This window comes from Sceloporus undulatus, chromosome 1, assembly GCF_019175285.1.
Source record: "Sceloporus undulatus isolate JIND9_A2432 ecotype Alabama chromosome 1, SceUnd_v1.1, whole genome shotgun sequence".
Taxonomy (NCBI): Eukaryota; Metazoa; Chordata; class Lepidosauria; order Squamata; family Phrynosomatidae; genus Sceloporus; species Sceloporus undulatus.
The window spans coordinates 90,291,571-90,307,717 of NC_056522.1; the positions used below are offsets into that span (position 1 = coordinate 90,291,571).

Here is a 16,147-nt window from a genome sequence, read left to right on the forward strand (position 1 = left end):
TCTTCCTTTTAAACCGGTTTAAATAGCTGTAATGGTGTTCCAGGGTTAAATACCCCAATTAAGGTATTTATAGTGGGCACTTGCTTCTGGAGGCATTCGGGGGGGGGGGGGGGGGGAACCCAATTCTTCCCCTTTCTTCCCGGCAAAAGTGCCAATGAGAATGGGGCCTAGGTTTAGTAAAGCACCTTTCTTCCCATAGTTCTGACAAAGTAAGTTCATACAGACATAACAAATAGCAGGTTTATTCTCCAGCATCCCACCAGATGATTTTGTTGCTCATGCACAATAGAGCAACAGAGAAAGAACTGCTCACATTAAAAAGAATAATTATTTGGCATACTAACAACTAAAATACTTTGAGTATCTCTGCTTTGGTCAGACTCTAAATCCATCACACTAGTGCTCATTAGTTAGCATTTGAAATTACATCACTTTTCCTCTCATGCTGCTGAACCATATCACAGACAATACAGTTTTCACATAGAAAGTAGAATATATATATATGAGAGATGATTTTTCTACTTTTCTTATTGTGAACTAGATGCAAGTAATCACAAGAATAGCCAATATGCAGCTAACGCTATGTTGACATATTTTAAACCTCAAAAATAAATAATTATATACAAAGGAGGTGATACTATGCCAACAAGAAAGCCAAAGATTTACCTTGGGAAAGGGTGAAAAACAGCTCTGGAAAAATGCATATTTGAAATAGATAGTATACCATTACTACATGGTAGTAAAAGCAAAAGATATTCTTAGTATAGTGAAAATACAGGCAATATATATTCATTGGATGGTCACACAGCAGCTGGGATTGACTTGGTAAAATTCTACTTTTTAACCTCTATTTAACTGTTTAATTTTATTAATTTCTAATTGTTCAAAAGAATTAACCTTCCCTTTAAGCAATTTCCCCTAAACAAATGTCACACTAAATGTATTTTCTGAAAACTACTAAGAAAGAGAGATAATCCTATACAAAATTTGTCAATGCTTACATACAGTTTTTGCTCTTCTCCCTGCTGAAACTGTTAATTCAGTTAGATTCTGACTTAATTTAATGTCATTATCAGGCATCATATAGTTCAGACTCAGTCTGATCCACAATGCATTTGATATGACATATTTGGTTTAGGTCAATTCTGAATAGGCACTAAACAGTTTGTACTTCAAGGGACTAGACAATTTAATTGGAGTACATATATAAAGAAGTCCAGTTAAACATGAGTGATGCAGAAGAAAAGTGTTGTGATGAATTATAAAAATCTTGAACAATATATTGCAGACATCAACACAGAGATAATAGGAGCAGGCAATACAGGCGAAGTCTATAACTGACCAGTTGGTAATGGGAGCCTAAAATCTGAAGGCTCCAATCTATAGAAACCAACTTCCGAGTAAATCCTATTGTATTCAAATTAAGGACTTAATTCTGAGTGGGTGGAACCGAACAGTGTCTTGTAAACTTCTGGAGAGGCAGACAAGTAAGCAAACCTGAAGGGTTATCACAAGAGGAACTGAGTCATGACAAAAAATGTTTTGTGTTTCACTTCCTTTTTTTTTTACTTGAGAAATTTCTATTTAACCAAAGATTTCATCCAAGTGGAAAATATGATGTATGTATATACAATAAATATTACAATACATTTCCTAGGTAAAGATTATGCACATTGTCTTTAGTGGATCTACGTATGCATACTGAAACCACAGGATGTAATTCAGAATGCTATATGAAAATGTGGAGGAAATTTAAATGGTGGCATAAGTGCTATGTTTTATAAAATAAGAACATTAATGTAAATACCTCTTTTGTTTTGATGGACTCATAACATCTGAGTGCACTTGCATGTCTTGAATGGCAAACATATGGCCCTGAATATTCCTAACCTAGTTTGATTTTGGAAGTTAAGCAGAGTCAGACCTAGTTAATATCTGCATGACAGACTACCAGGGAATAGAAGTCTGCAGGTCTCTAGGAAAGAATCCTGCCTGAGACCACGTGGAACAACATTGGTCAAGATGAAGAAATGACCTGACTCAGTATAAAGTAGTTTCTTGTGTTCCTAATCCATAAATGTGTACAGATTAATAGTATGTTCTGTTGGCAGATTTATGAAGACACAGTGATCTCAAATCACTAGACTTCTCCACTTACTCAATAACCACAACACATCTTTATAAAGGATAGATGTGTGTGCAGAATGGCTCATGTCTGAATCCATGGGGAAACTCCTGTTCACATTCTAACCTAACACTCTCATACATATAAGAAGTTATTTGATGAAGTAGATTATGAACTTTTTATCTGTTATAATCAGTCAAGGAAAGTTTATGAATAATACTTCAGAGCACACTAAGAAACAGACATTAGGAAAGGTGATGTAATCTTTTGGACCAATTCCTGTGGTCCAGGACTAGGCAGACTTTTTATATAACACTTAATTCTTCATTAAGTATTTCTACAGCTAAAGAAACACTCTTCTCACCCTCCTCCATCCACATAGAATTTTAAGTCTTTGATACTTCTATTCACAAAGTTATAAATATGGCCCAGACTATGCAAGCAAAATTAAGGTAATCTTATCTGAAGACAGTTTTGGTTTGTATACACAAACATCTGTGACAACAGGGCTCTTTGCTTTGATTGAGGAAAGACAATGCTTAAAACACCAAGGGTTCTGTCCAGCATTGTGCAAGGAGGCTTGTGCTCATGCACTGGACCTTCCTTTCCTCTTTTCTCCCTGCATCACTTTAAATCCTCTATACAGAGTCCCACAACAGATCTAGGGACTTTGTGGTGGTGGTGGTGGGGCTCCATGGGAGAGAGGGATCATTCTGCCAATCTGTCTGTGCTGCTGGCAGGATGACTCTCCTGGGTAGAAACCCAAGCACTGTACATCAAAGAAGAATGCTCATTATTCTTGTAAGTGAAGACATAACAGAGGAAAAGTCTTCGAGAAAGCAAGATGTTGATAGTATGCTTATAGTTTTCTTCAGCAAAAATCTTGATAGTATGCTTATAGTTCTCCTCTACATACTTTAGTTCTGGTTCTTAAGATCTTCTCAGTAAAGCTACAGATAGGATCAGCATACAACCAATATACCACCAAGACAAAGCAGATATTAGACAACTGTCCTGATGAAAAAAAGTCAGCATCAAGTGTGTGTGTAAAAATATAAAAAACAATTAGATGTTCTATTTTTCCAAAAGAAAATAGGTACTAGTGGGGGGGGGGGGGGTTTGAAAGGAACATGCTAAATAAGTGTTCAAATAGCTAGGTGGAGCAGAAGACTTTGGTAGTATTTACTTCATCATTTTGAATCTTCATGCTGCTTCTTGAACTTTCTTGTTCCAGATGTCCAGAAACTCAGAATTTTGTGCTGTGGCTTAAGGAGTCTGACATTATAAAGTTTCTATAGAAGTCATCTGAATGAGTATTGTAGTAGCCCTTAACTTTGTCAATAACTTGGTGAACTGGTATAATTGAACTCTGCTCTGTGTCCACTTGGATGTATTTTGGTGAAGGCTTGTCAAGGAAAACATTGTCTAATAAAAAGGAAGAAAAAAAAAAAAGAAGTCAGCATTTTGAAGAGTTTAGTGGCTAATTTAGTACTCTTTGTCATATGTATATACATTAAAATCTCTTCTTTTTTTGTTTGATTATTAAGGAATCTTCTCAATAATTTAACTTTGTATCATACTATATGTTACATTATGTTGGTTCATCCTGCAGTTTGAAACAAGCTTTAATTTTCATTCTATGTTGACATACTGTAAAGTAACTGACACTAGATGTATAGTTTCAAAATTACTATGACTGTCAGACAAGTGAATTCTTTTGTTATAAGTTTTTGTGACCAAAACGTTCCCTAAATCGAAATGTTTCTGTCATGGCTATTCATTAGTGTTCCCATATTTTCAACTGCTACTCTAGCACTCTTTTCCTATTTCTGGAACTAAGAGCCTGTCTACCTGGGGAACACGTTTTGAATATAATGGTGATGATTCAACATTATATTTGGCTAAATGGTAACATCACAGAACCAGATTGGAACAAAGTAAATATTACCTATTCTGCCTCCATGCTGGTTTCATTTAAATATAAATTAATACAATCAGTTTTGTCCCTATGATAATAATAAAAACAAAAAGTGGTCATGAGATCCATTGGTAGAAATGAAATTCAGAGTTGTGTAATACCTTTCTTAGGACCACTACAATGTCATAAATATGCCAGACTTTAGTGTTCTCCAGAATGCTTCATTAGGCATGTGCCATTAGAGTGTTACAATATTTTGGTGATTCAGAACAAAAAAAAAGTCCACAAATCTGGCCAGGTGTAATGTCCATTCAGTTTGCAGGAAGACTTATAAGATGGAAATTATTGAAGCTCAGGAAAGAGTGGTTACACCATCCTAGTAAGCATCATTTCAAGCTTCAGTTGAAACTAACTAGAGCTATACTGAATATATGACTGATAATCTCAATAAATTACTCTGATTCTTTGTCATTTTAATCCACTTTACAATGCAGGATGAAGTAACATTACATTTCAGAACAGTATGATTATTATGATTCAGAAAGAAACTAGAATTTATGTCAGTAAACAGAGATACTGACATGAGTCTGACCATTAGGTGGAGCTCAAGTAATGATCTATTATATAGTAAACACATTGTATTTATGAGTATCAGGGAAATAAAGGTCTTACTTTGACTGTGATTATTTTTAATGGTCTAGCTGAAGGCTTCTGCAATAGTTGCTTTTTAACTATAATTTTTATTTTAGATATGTCCTGTTTCAAAAGAAAATAGCTACAGTTCTGTTTGGTAATGGAAATAATACTCTTTTTTGAAACATTATTAAAATAACAGATCAATAGTGTAAATTAAAGGAAAATAGATATTTCTTCAAAGCATTTATGATAGTGGTGAGCAAATATAATGAAAGAAGATCGAGAACACAGATTGCTTTTGATGTACAGGCAAAGATATACAGGTTGCACAGAATGTTCTTGTTTAGTCTCACAGAAGAAAGCACAGGCATGCTAATATGTCTTTAAAAAAAGCAGATGAATATGTTCAGTGATACACAGGCTTAGACAACTCTTTGCACTTTGCAAACATTTAGCTATGGCAAGATTGTCTGGCACAGACTCAAGATATTTGTTGTTTTTGTTGTTATGTGCTTTCAAGTTATTTCTGACTTATGGTAACCCTAAGGCAAACTTATCATGTGGTCTTCTTACTAGTAGTTATTCAGAGTACAATTTATTCTATGTCTGAGAGAGAGTGTGACTTGCCCAAGAAGTGAGTTTTCATGGCTGAGTGGGGACATGAACCCAATGTTCTAGTCCTACACTCAAACCACTACACCACACACACTCTCTATGCTCTTTTTCTTTGGTGCTTTCGAAATGGATTGATAATTACACCTCATAGTATTGCCATATATATTATAAACATGTTTATTGAGGCGGGATACAGATCACCCAAAAAGGACGATCTCCCACTGCCCTGGTTTGCTCCGCGGGGAAGCCACAGCCTCCAGACCGCTGGGCTTCCCCATGGAGCAAAAAGAACCCTTAAAAAGCGGGTTCTTAATGTGGCGTGTTTGTGACACCGCAATGCACCAATGGCGCACTTGCAGCATCACAAACACGCCAGGACATGCGGACACTACGTGTCCATCGCATCAAAGTGGTGGCGCCCGTGTGTACAGGGTGCCACCATTTTGATGCCACCGTCACATGCTGGGGTTTGGCCAATATGGGCAGTGTGCCCTTGGCCAATCCCTAGCACGTGATGGGGGCTCACTATCTGCTGGTATGTACAGTGCCTAAATAAATATCTTTAATTATATGAGCCTTTATGAATATATAGGGGGAAAAGGTGAAACTAGTCATGATGTTTAATGAAAGAAATGAATGCATAAGAGAGTACTATTTTTGCAACCACAAGACTGTTTATTGTTTAGCTCCTATGCATGAGCACATCAAATCTGTGGTAGATTGTGTAGTGTGAACTTTCAGAAGATTATCATTATGTTTCCTAATCAATGTGAACTGAACCAACTCTAACCATGCTAAACTGACAAATAAAAATGGGTTATGTTTAGTTGAGTTTGTTACTGAAAGCTCACTTTGAATGGCTAGGCAAAGTATGGTACTAGAGAATGAAAGGTTTGGTTTTTTTTGCTAAAAATATTACTAAATCAATTGGATCAAATAAAGTACATTTTCACTCTTTTATATCCTATTAAATAAATGTTTTGAAAAAGATCTGAGAAATCAATGAAAGCATGTAGAAACATTGCACCATCCATAGCAAAAGGTTTAGAACAATAAGTTGTTGGGATAAGTTCACAGAGTGCAATTACTAGCCAACACCACCCTCTTCACCCGCTGTCTTGTTGCATGCTTACAGAATATATACAATGAGAATGGTCATGAAGTTATTTCCACCACCTGGAAGTGCCCTGTATACCTAATTTTCATGCATTTGATCACTAATCAGAATCTGAAGCATTCTTGAGCAGTGAATCACAGTCAGTCTGAATTAATGACAGAGGAAGTGGCATAGTATAAAATGAAGCAATATGTATGATTGTGCCAACTGGAACTTCATGCAAGTGTCCTGACAACAACTTTTTGAAAACATGCAGTCAGCCAAAGTGATACACACTTTACCTTGAATATTCCATCAGTGATGAGGAAATGTTCTTAGAAGACATTATCTATACCATAAATATATGAGTGTCTGAGTCAATTCCAGAGAGCCACAATTAGTTTAACAAGTGCTATACAGACCAACTATATCATTTAATGTGGTTAAACTTTAACTTGAAATACCACTCTGAATAGATCAGCTGCATAAAGATAATCATCAAACAAATTCTAACTAAATTCAGATGAAAGAAAAAATATTAAAGATAACAGCATATTTTGAAAGTTACACATAATAATGAGATCATTAGATATAAAAACAAGAATAACTTGTTCCTTGTGTCACACAAAATGATAAAGGATAGCCTGCAGCCCAGTTAAAACAAAACAAAACAAAACGCAACCACCATCTAACACATGCTTTAGCTAGCATTCCTGGACCTAAGAACCTGATCACAATAATCTGCAAGATAAGACACATATAGTGATGCATAAATGTTAATGTTTTTAACTATTTCCAATTAATGTAAATTGGTAATGTGCCAGTAATTCTGCCTTTTGTGCATTGGCAGAGAACTCTGGCTTTGCAACAAAATAACGTGTGATATCTTAGGCACACAATTATAACTAAAAAGCCAATGGAGACATATTTTAGATTTAGTTACACCTCATTCTTGGAAGCGTTAAAGATATATAAGATAATTAACATCATAGAGGACTGGAAGGATATATATCACTTCCCAGGGGCTGCTGGTGGAGAACTCTCCCAAATCAAATCTTTTTCTGTGCAGTTTGAGGCAGTTCTCTATTGATCTATGAGCATCTTACAACCCATCATGTTTTATTCAGAAAAAACTCTTCAGATTAGGGAGGAAGTGTTAATCAAATTATCACAAATTGAATTATTGCATTTTGGAGATTATGCTTTTATACTGAGGAAATGACTTACCAGAATGACTGTTCCTTTTAAGAAAGGTATTAGATGTGGACTTTGATTTGGAAGTCAAATAGGTTGAATTAGAACCAATTGAACTGGAAGACAAGGATTTCCCCAGGTTGTCTGAACTCTTCTTAATGATATTAGTTGCTGTTTTACTCCAGTCTAAAAATAAATGAAAAGACAAACTGCCTGTAACTGTATTATTATTTTCACATGCAAAGATAACAAGAAGTTAAATTCATATGAACAAATTCCTCTTATGCTTATTACTGGTCAGTAATACTTGACCAGGCAGGCCCAGCTCCATCAGGGCTAGCCTGGAAGAAGAAGAGCCCTCCCTCCAGTCCATCTGCCTTGGTCCAGGCCTCAGAGCAAGAGAAGAAGGCTGGACCTGATCCCCTCCCCCCCACCATTCCCTTCTCCTTTTGTGTCGTGTCATTTTAGATTGTAAACCTGAGGGCAGGGAACCGTCTATTATCCCCTCTGTTGTAAGCCGCCTGGATTCCCAGTGATTGGGTGGCATATAAATAAAGCCTATTATTATTATTATTATTATTATTATTATTATTATTATTAGAATGCAGAACAAGGAATTCATGCATCTACCCTGTAGTAAAACGACTATGAGGCTATGCCCATGATCTAGTTTTACATGAATTCTACATTGGAAAGATGCAATGCTTGCACTTTTTTTTCTCAACACCTGCATATAACAGTCAAAGCTTTCTGGCATCGTCACTAATAAATTCAACATACAGGGTGAACAGATCCAATTTCACTATTCAAGAATATAGAGAGACTTCAACAAGACTTTCTATTTTTGAAAGACATTTGATAGCCAATTTTTGTTTTCAGTTTTTGTTACATAAAAGTATACATACAACATCAGTCTTGGGAACATGATCACTGATTTCACTGTATGGGGTACAGATTCAAACATATTCTAAGCCACATGTGCAGTTTCGATAGGACAAAACATGTAGAGCCTCCTAGTAATACTCTAGCAGGTCCAATTTAATTTTGTGAATTTTTGAAGCAGGTATAGGTAACCTGCACCCTCTGAGTGTTGTTGGATAGCAATTCCTCACAGAAGTAGCCCATACTGCCAATGAGAAGGGATGAGCCCTTGTGAGTTGTGAGTTCGATCCCAGAGGGTTCCAAGGTTGACTCAGCCTTCCATCCTTTCATAGGTTGATAAAATGAGTACTCAGCTTGTTGGAGGCAATTAGCTTACAGATTGTAAACTGCTTAGAGAGTGCTGAGTTCACTGATAAGTGGTATAGAAATGTAAATGCTATTGCTATGATGAAATCTATTGCCCAACATCTGAATGACCACCAATTGCCCATGTGTTTATGAATCTATTGTAAATATTTGTAACTTCCTGAAATTATATATAACTCAGATGAAGTATCTAGTAAGACCAGACTAAATTAAAGTAAGACAATATGAAGACATGGTTGCTGTAGGATGCAGGTGGTTTTTTTGCCTTCTCTGCACCATCAACCACCCTAATAAAATGGAAGTAAAAAGCAGCAAGGTGCTTCACAGTCTCTTCCATTAACCCACTGCATCAACCATTCCCACAAAGATTGCAAACAATGCAAAAAACAAAAACAAAAACAAAATACTAGTCCTCCAAATAAGAGTATGAGTTAAAGTTCTGGATAATTACTTGAAGACTTCCACCCATGCTTGCCTGATCCCTGGGCACTATCTGAGGGTACTTCACCTAAAACTAAGTCGGTGCAGGTCTGTTCAGTGTCCCAATGGGTGGTCACCTGATAACTCAATTTTAACTTGTTTGTTGGCTTCCTACACAATTTGGATGCTTAAAATCAGTATCATTGACAAACTTAAATTAAGAGAAAGCATTTACAAAGGAAAGTACATGTCTAATAGATAGGCATGGTTGGGGGTCTGTTGGCTATGGTTACAAGGCTAATGGCCCTTTCCTACTACATAAATGTTCACTTTAATTGATATGACAACATTGTATGGATTCCTAGGATTTGCTTTTTAAGGAGGAGTATTTAGATTTCTTTGCCAGAGAGCTCCAATGCCTCAGCAAATTACAAATCCCAGGATATTGCCATGATATTTGAAGTGGAATATAGCAGTATAATTATATAGTGTGAAAAGGTTCCAAGAAAAGGATGGCTGAAAGAGGAATGGAGCAAAAATGAAGTCAAGTCTGAACGTATTAGTTTAAAAGCAAGGAAACAACTGATCAGACAAGACAAGAGGGAATATATCAGGGAACACTAACTAGACATTTTTACTTCTCCAAGTATAGCAAGTATTTCTTCAAGAATTCTGCAAGTTATTTCTGCAAGTATAGCAGTACCTCTCCAAAACAGTCTGGAATTGCACGATAGGATGTGTGTTTGTTTAGATTACCTGAGTTGTCTGCCAGTCTGAATCTACCACAACAGAGATGTCGTCTCCATTGTTTCTGCACATTTTCTTTCATAGCACAGTGGAATATAAATATAAATAGACCTGGAAAAGGGCAAAAACATGAATAACAAAAATGGTCAGATCAGCTTCACATAAAATGATTTATTTCTGGGTTTTGCTAATGTAAAACAGCAGAAATAATGTGGTTTCTTATATTTTGAAGGATTTTCAAAAAGTAACATCTGGATCTTGGATATGGGTATTTGCAGCATCTGGGTATTTTTTTTTTTTTTATTTTTTTTGCTTCTGCAAGATTTAATAGCTGCTCTAGAGAATATTTCACATTTCAGAAAACTTCTCTCATTTAGCATTTTGCCTTCTATAAGTTAAGCACTCAGTATGTTAAACCCCCATTTTAAAAAAATTACAGACAAACAGAAACATACTAGAACATTTGCATAGGCTTGCAGTTAGAGTATGGGTGTTAGCAAGCCTTTTTTTCTCTCAACAAAGTATCAGAATGAGCTAAGATTTTCCAATCGTATGGACAAGCTAATGTTCATGGCAACTTAATTGATTTCTGAGCTACCTTCAACCCAGCCAGCACTCCAGTCATGAAATACCCTTTTCTTTTTTTCTATATGCAGCCACTACCATTGGAGAAGGAGCACCAGAACCCCGTGAGTGGGCAGTAGGTATGAGCTGTTCATGACTGACAGTGGATGGAAGCATGACTGGATGGAAAGAAGTAATGAAGTAGTGAAAATGTTGGGTTTTCCTACTACTTTGGATTGACATCTATGCCAGCAGAAATTCTGAAAGACAATAGGCTCACTTTGTGCTGATGCAAGAATTAGAAGCCAAAAATTACATTTTGCAGCCAGAAAAACAAAAACAAAAACAAAACATCCCACTCTCAACTTATCTACCTCATGGTTATCAGATCCTGGGGATTATTACTATGGCATGGTCATAACTTCCTGCCTGTAAATTTCTAGAGCTATCTGATGTGTGTGTGTGGTGGGGAGAATTTCATATCTCATTTGGCAAAACACTTATGATATCCTTAAAAGGTTAAAGTTTCCCCTTTGACGTGATTGTCTAGTAATGTCCAACTGTGAGGGATGATTCTCATCTCTGTCACTAAGGGGTGAAGCAGACTGGTAGTTTGGAGTGGCCTCTGGCCACTCAAGACCGGTCACTCTCCATTTGGCCTGGGACTGAGGTGACCAGGCACTGTGGTTCCGAGGCTGGCTGTTGCCACAGTCCAAAACAAACTGCTGGCAAAGAGCACTTTTTTGTGCTCCTTTTGCAGGTGGCCTTGGGACACCTTAGGTGGACGCTATGCACCTTCAGCCTGATCTAGGGGCATGTGTCATCTGAATGCCAGGTGCCTGGATCAGCCTGGAGCCAGCGCTTTTGACTTGTCTCTTTTGGGTCAGTGCCAAGGTAGCCAGAGTTGTCAATAAGACTTCATGGTCATGTGCCTAGCATAACTGAACTTTGAGGCACATGAAATGCTGTGACCTTCCCACCAAAGTGGTACCTGTTTATCTACTTGAACTTTTACATGCTTTCGAACTGCTAGGTTGGCAGAGGCTGGGACTACTGATGGGATCTCACTCCATCACATGGCAGTAGGGTCTCAAACTGCCGACCTGGAGATCTTTCAGTCACCAGAGTCAGATTCTTTTTAATATTAAGGAAAGTGGAAAATGTGTATACGTTATTTCTTTTTCAAGTCCAGTTGAAAAGACATCGTTAAAGGCTCTAAAATATATGTAAAATATATATTTATTTAGGTCCCATTGTGGCAAAACAAGGAGTTACTATTCAGACTCTCCTCAGGGAAGAAGCACAACCTAGAGGCACTACCAATATCCAGATGCCCTTATAGATAATTGAAGCCAGAATTCTGGATTCAGTGGATCTCACAAAAAGTAGAGATCATATTCTGTTGCATTATGGGACTTTGATTAGGTGAGTATCCACTTGTTTTCTGATTTTCATTCCAAATTCACTAGAGATGTAAAAATAATAATAATAACCAGCATGCTCTATGTAATTGTCTTGGCAAAAGTAACACATTTCCTGAGGAAAACCACTCCTCATTTATTCTTGATGCCAAGAAGTTGAAACCCACTGAGCTTCCTGGCTGGGAATAAGCAAAATCCCAAATTGTTTGGCTGCAAATTAACAACCCAGCCCAGTTCATTTATCCCTAATGCTTATACGTTTATTGAACCTGTCCAGTGGAAAGGTGGAAAGGTGAAACTTGAACATACACAAAAGTATGAAGGTATAAAGTCTGTGTTACTTATTTGTGCATTTCTTTACTGGGCATGGGTGTCTTCCTATTAAAAGCTAACCTGATCCATGTTCATATCCATAAACGAATCTATTGCTGTTAACATGATGGGGTGTTTTTCCTTGCCACAGCAAAGCTCCAGGGTTTTTCAGCTATTCAGCTTCAGTTCAGCTGCTTGGCTCACAAAGGGACAGATGTACTTAGGTGCAAAAACTGTAATGTTCTATTCCTTTGATTTCACTAAAGGGATGGTAGTCTGAAATGATCAGAATACAAGTTTTCTTAATGTGGGAGATGAATATACCATGTTTTTTTCTCCTTTGAACAATGCTATATTTTACTTGATCCTGGAAGGTGAAGAAAGCATAGCTCTGGCTGCAATCTCTAACATTAGGAAAAATCCAGAGACATAGCCATGTTTGTCTGGAATATCAGTATGCAAAGGAATCTTGAGATTATGCAAAAGATATTGTGGCATGATGCATTATGTTACAACTTCTTTCACGCAGTTTCATGGGTGTTAGAAAATCCCTTTACATTATGAGGAAAAAATGAGATAAACTCTAGATAATGAATAAAGAAATCTATAGAAACCAATTTCCAATCAATCATCCATACATCCATCCATCCATCCATCCATCCATCCATCCATCATCCTGTTCTTGTAAAATTTGTTGGAGCCAATCGGTATTCACTAAGTCCATTACTTCTTGAATAGCTGGGCTTCCTGGCTTGGTTGCTGACAGGCTCTTCTCTAGAATTGTAGAATTGTTTTTCAAGTCAGTTACTCCCTAAGAGTAGATATAAGCATATCCCCCCCCCCAAAAGGCTAGCAAGAAAGGAAAGATATTCACCAACTTTAAAAATGGCACAAACTATATGCTTAAAAGTGTGTAGAATGTAAAACATGCTACTGCTGGTGGATGCTATTACATTAGCCAGGGTCAGGTAGCTGTGAACATTGAGATTCATAAGTAAATAAAGGGAAGACAGAAGTTGGAAAGGAAATATTGGAAAGATTAAAGGATAACTTATTCCTTGCTTCAAGGGGTTAAGGGTTCCAAGGAGATAATAATTTTATGGGTGATTTGCATAATGGTGCTTTTTTTTTTTTGAACTCTTGAGATTACAGCTTATTATGAAAGCATCACTCATGACCATTTGACTAAAGGTGCTGTATGCATGGACCAAAAGGAGGGGATACCATGGGAGTAGTCTGTGGCAATGGTATCCCTAGAGTTGGTGTCACCCGGTGCAGGAACTCATGGTGTTCCCCCCTCCATTGACCTCCTCCTGTTTCACATCGTACAGAATCCTTAACAATGCATTTTTTGCACTAATGTTACTTGTAAATCGTAATTTCCTTATAGAACTGAGTGAAATGCTAATAGTTGTGACATAAACAACAAGAAAAATTAAAGTTATACCTTTAAATTACAGTATCATATGCATAGCCTAAATGTATTTACATATGCATAGTGAATATTTGGTTAAAATGTGATGTTTAATTTTTTTAAAAAAAGAATAAAACCTTTTTAAAATTTAAAAACTTAATTTTTTAAACAATTTTGAAATTTGAATTTTAAAAAATTCTGGGGCCTTTCCTTTCTCCCTCCACTGAGTTTCAACCCACTCCCACCATCTTTTAAAGCATCTTTTAAAGGGAAGCAGATGAATGCCACAGCCTATTTCTGCAAAAAAGTAGGTGTTTGAGGAGCAGTGCTGTCCCCCCCCCCTTAGGGTGTCACCTGGTGCATTCCCCACACCCCGCATCTCGCTAGTGATGCCACTGGTTTGTGGTATCTTGCCCATGCATATAGTCTCTAAAGTCAAACAAAATCAAATTGAGGACAGAACAATGAAAGAACAGACTCTCAAGAGATAGTTAGAATGAGTTTATGAGATTATTGGTAGGAACATAAACAAAACTTCCTGAGACAGAAAAGGCCCTTTATTATTTTACCATATGTGACAATCATAAACACATGCTGATATTGCAATTTTCACTTTACAACAAAGAGGTTAAGGAAAAGATTCTTGAGTTGATCAGATTTGAACTTAAAAATGGGGAACAGATAGCTAAGATGCTAACTACCAATTTGAAGTGTCATAATATTAATATGAACGACTGAGGCAATGAAAGAATTTGTATTGGAAGAGAAAAGTGAAAGTTGTTCAGGCCTGCCTCATGTCCCTAAATGAACTTCTTGTGTATTCTTCTTGTGGTTCTCATTCTTTATATCCTCTAGGGGTTAATGTTCATGCAACCTGTCATGAAACGTCAACATTTTCCAGTTGTATTTAGAAACTCTTTGTGTTTGTTATTGCCAGCTCTGTGAAGTGGAATGTTATAATAGGAAGGATTCACTGGTCACTCCACTCCCAGTCAGATACATACTGAAGTGTACCTGCTGAGACTCTCTGTCTGGGATATGCTCTTGATTTAAACTTGACACATGAAGCACAATGAAAAAGTACTTCCCACTCTTTGTACTTTTGATGACTACCTCAAGATATAAAGATCTTTCAAGTAATAAACAAGATTATATAAGTTTGTGGACCCTGTCATGAGTGAAAGCTAGTTCTCATTCCTGATACAATTGGGGATGGGAGACAACCCAGAGATCAGTCAGAGATTACAGGAAACACATTTTGTAGCAGAAGGCATGGCTTTTTTTTTTTTTTTTTTTGGCACGACTGCCAAATGGGGAAAAAGAATGAAATGGAAAGGATTTCATTATGAGACATCTGAGCCTGAGGAATCATGTCCTACCATCTTTAATGAACCAGAGTCTTTGTTCAGAAAGAATGTTTCTAATGCACTATGCACTAGACCACAGATTCAAAGTAACAAATAACATTTGTTTTTCATTGCATGGTCCTAAATATGTTACACCAAAGCCTGGGGAACAGGAAGAAACTTCTCAATATGTGTGTCACAAGGATCCCACTGATCTTTCTGAAACTGTTCTTGTGAAATGTTGCACCTACAAATTCAAGTCTAATTTTGAAAAAAGAATATGAACTACTCCATTTGTATAATGAAATGAGCTTTACAAGAAACAGCTGCAGCTAATTTTTAGTGAAATGTACATCGCCCAAAGTTTTTGCACACTGCCAGGGACTGTGAAAGAAATTAAAGCCATCAAAAACTAAAAACATGGAGATAAGAATGCTTAAGCGCACTATCTATCTTGTCTAAGGTGTGTGAACTAGTGTAGGAAAAATTGATTGCATTGACAGTGCAATGAAAAAGGCTTGAACAATAAAGCCTAATATTTGCAGTTAAACTGGTCTGTTGAGTACAAAAAAAATTCCCACAAAATGCCGCAGGATAATTCCCCCCCCCCCCCCCAGACTAGGAAAATGAATAGAAAATTTATTTCAGTATTATTAAATTACATGTCCAGGGGCAAGTCTGCTCCACAAAAATCAGGCACACATGCATAGGTTGGAAGAGGAAAGGCAAGTTCATGGGATGAGATCCGGGCATTGACCAAATTTCCTGTTGTTTTTTGAGCCTGGCTGGCTGCTGAATACAGAAGTAAGACAAGAGGGGATCCCTGTCAGAGGCACCCACCCCACATGATGGTCATATCTCCCAGAGGGACTGTCAGAAATGCTCCAGCTCATATCTTGGCATCCCATTTCTGCTGCTACACCCCTTGAGTCACTTAAGGGTACCTCTGTCAGTTACACTTATAAAGGCTCCAGAAACAATGTCTTGGATCCTGGCCCCATGCCACTGCCCAGAATTTGTGACAAGGCATGGAACATATTATAGCAATGACAAGAATATTTCTAAATGCAAGAATGAACTTGTGATCGAGG

At 37.1% G+C, this 16,147-nt stretch overlaps 1 protein-coding gene across 4 annotated transcripts in view; it reads right to left on the reverse strand.

Moving 5' to 3' along the window:
* Nucleotides 1-226: 226 nt before the first annotated feature.
* ADGRG6 (adhesion G protein-coupled receptor G6) overlaps nt 227-16,147 on the reverse strand; it is a 133,775-nt gene continuing 117,854 nt past the window's right edge. For 3 of the 4 annotated variants that reach the window (XM_042444859.1, XM_042444857.1, XM_042444856.1), the window contains 3 exons: nt 10,009-10,110; nt 7,618-7,770; nt 227-3,550 (listed from right to left, as the gene is read on the reverse strand). In XM_042444859.1, the coding sequence (XP_042300793.1) occupies nt 3,372-3,550; nt 7,618-7,770; nt 10,009-10,110 (434 nt within the window). In that variant the 3' untranslated portion in view covers nt 227-3,371. Of the gene's footprint in view, nt 3,551-6,692; nt 6,740-7,617; nt 7,771-10,008; nt 10,111-16,147 lie in introns of all 4 variants that reach the window. The other variant, XM_042444858.1, reaches the window with a different exon arrangement.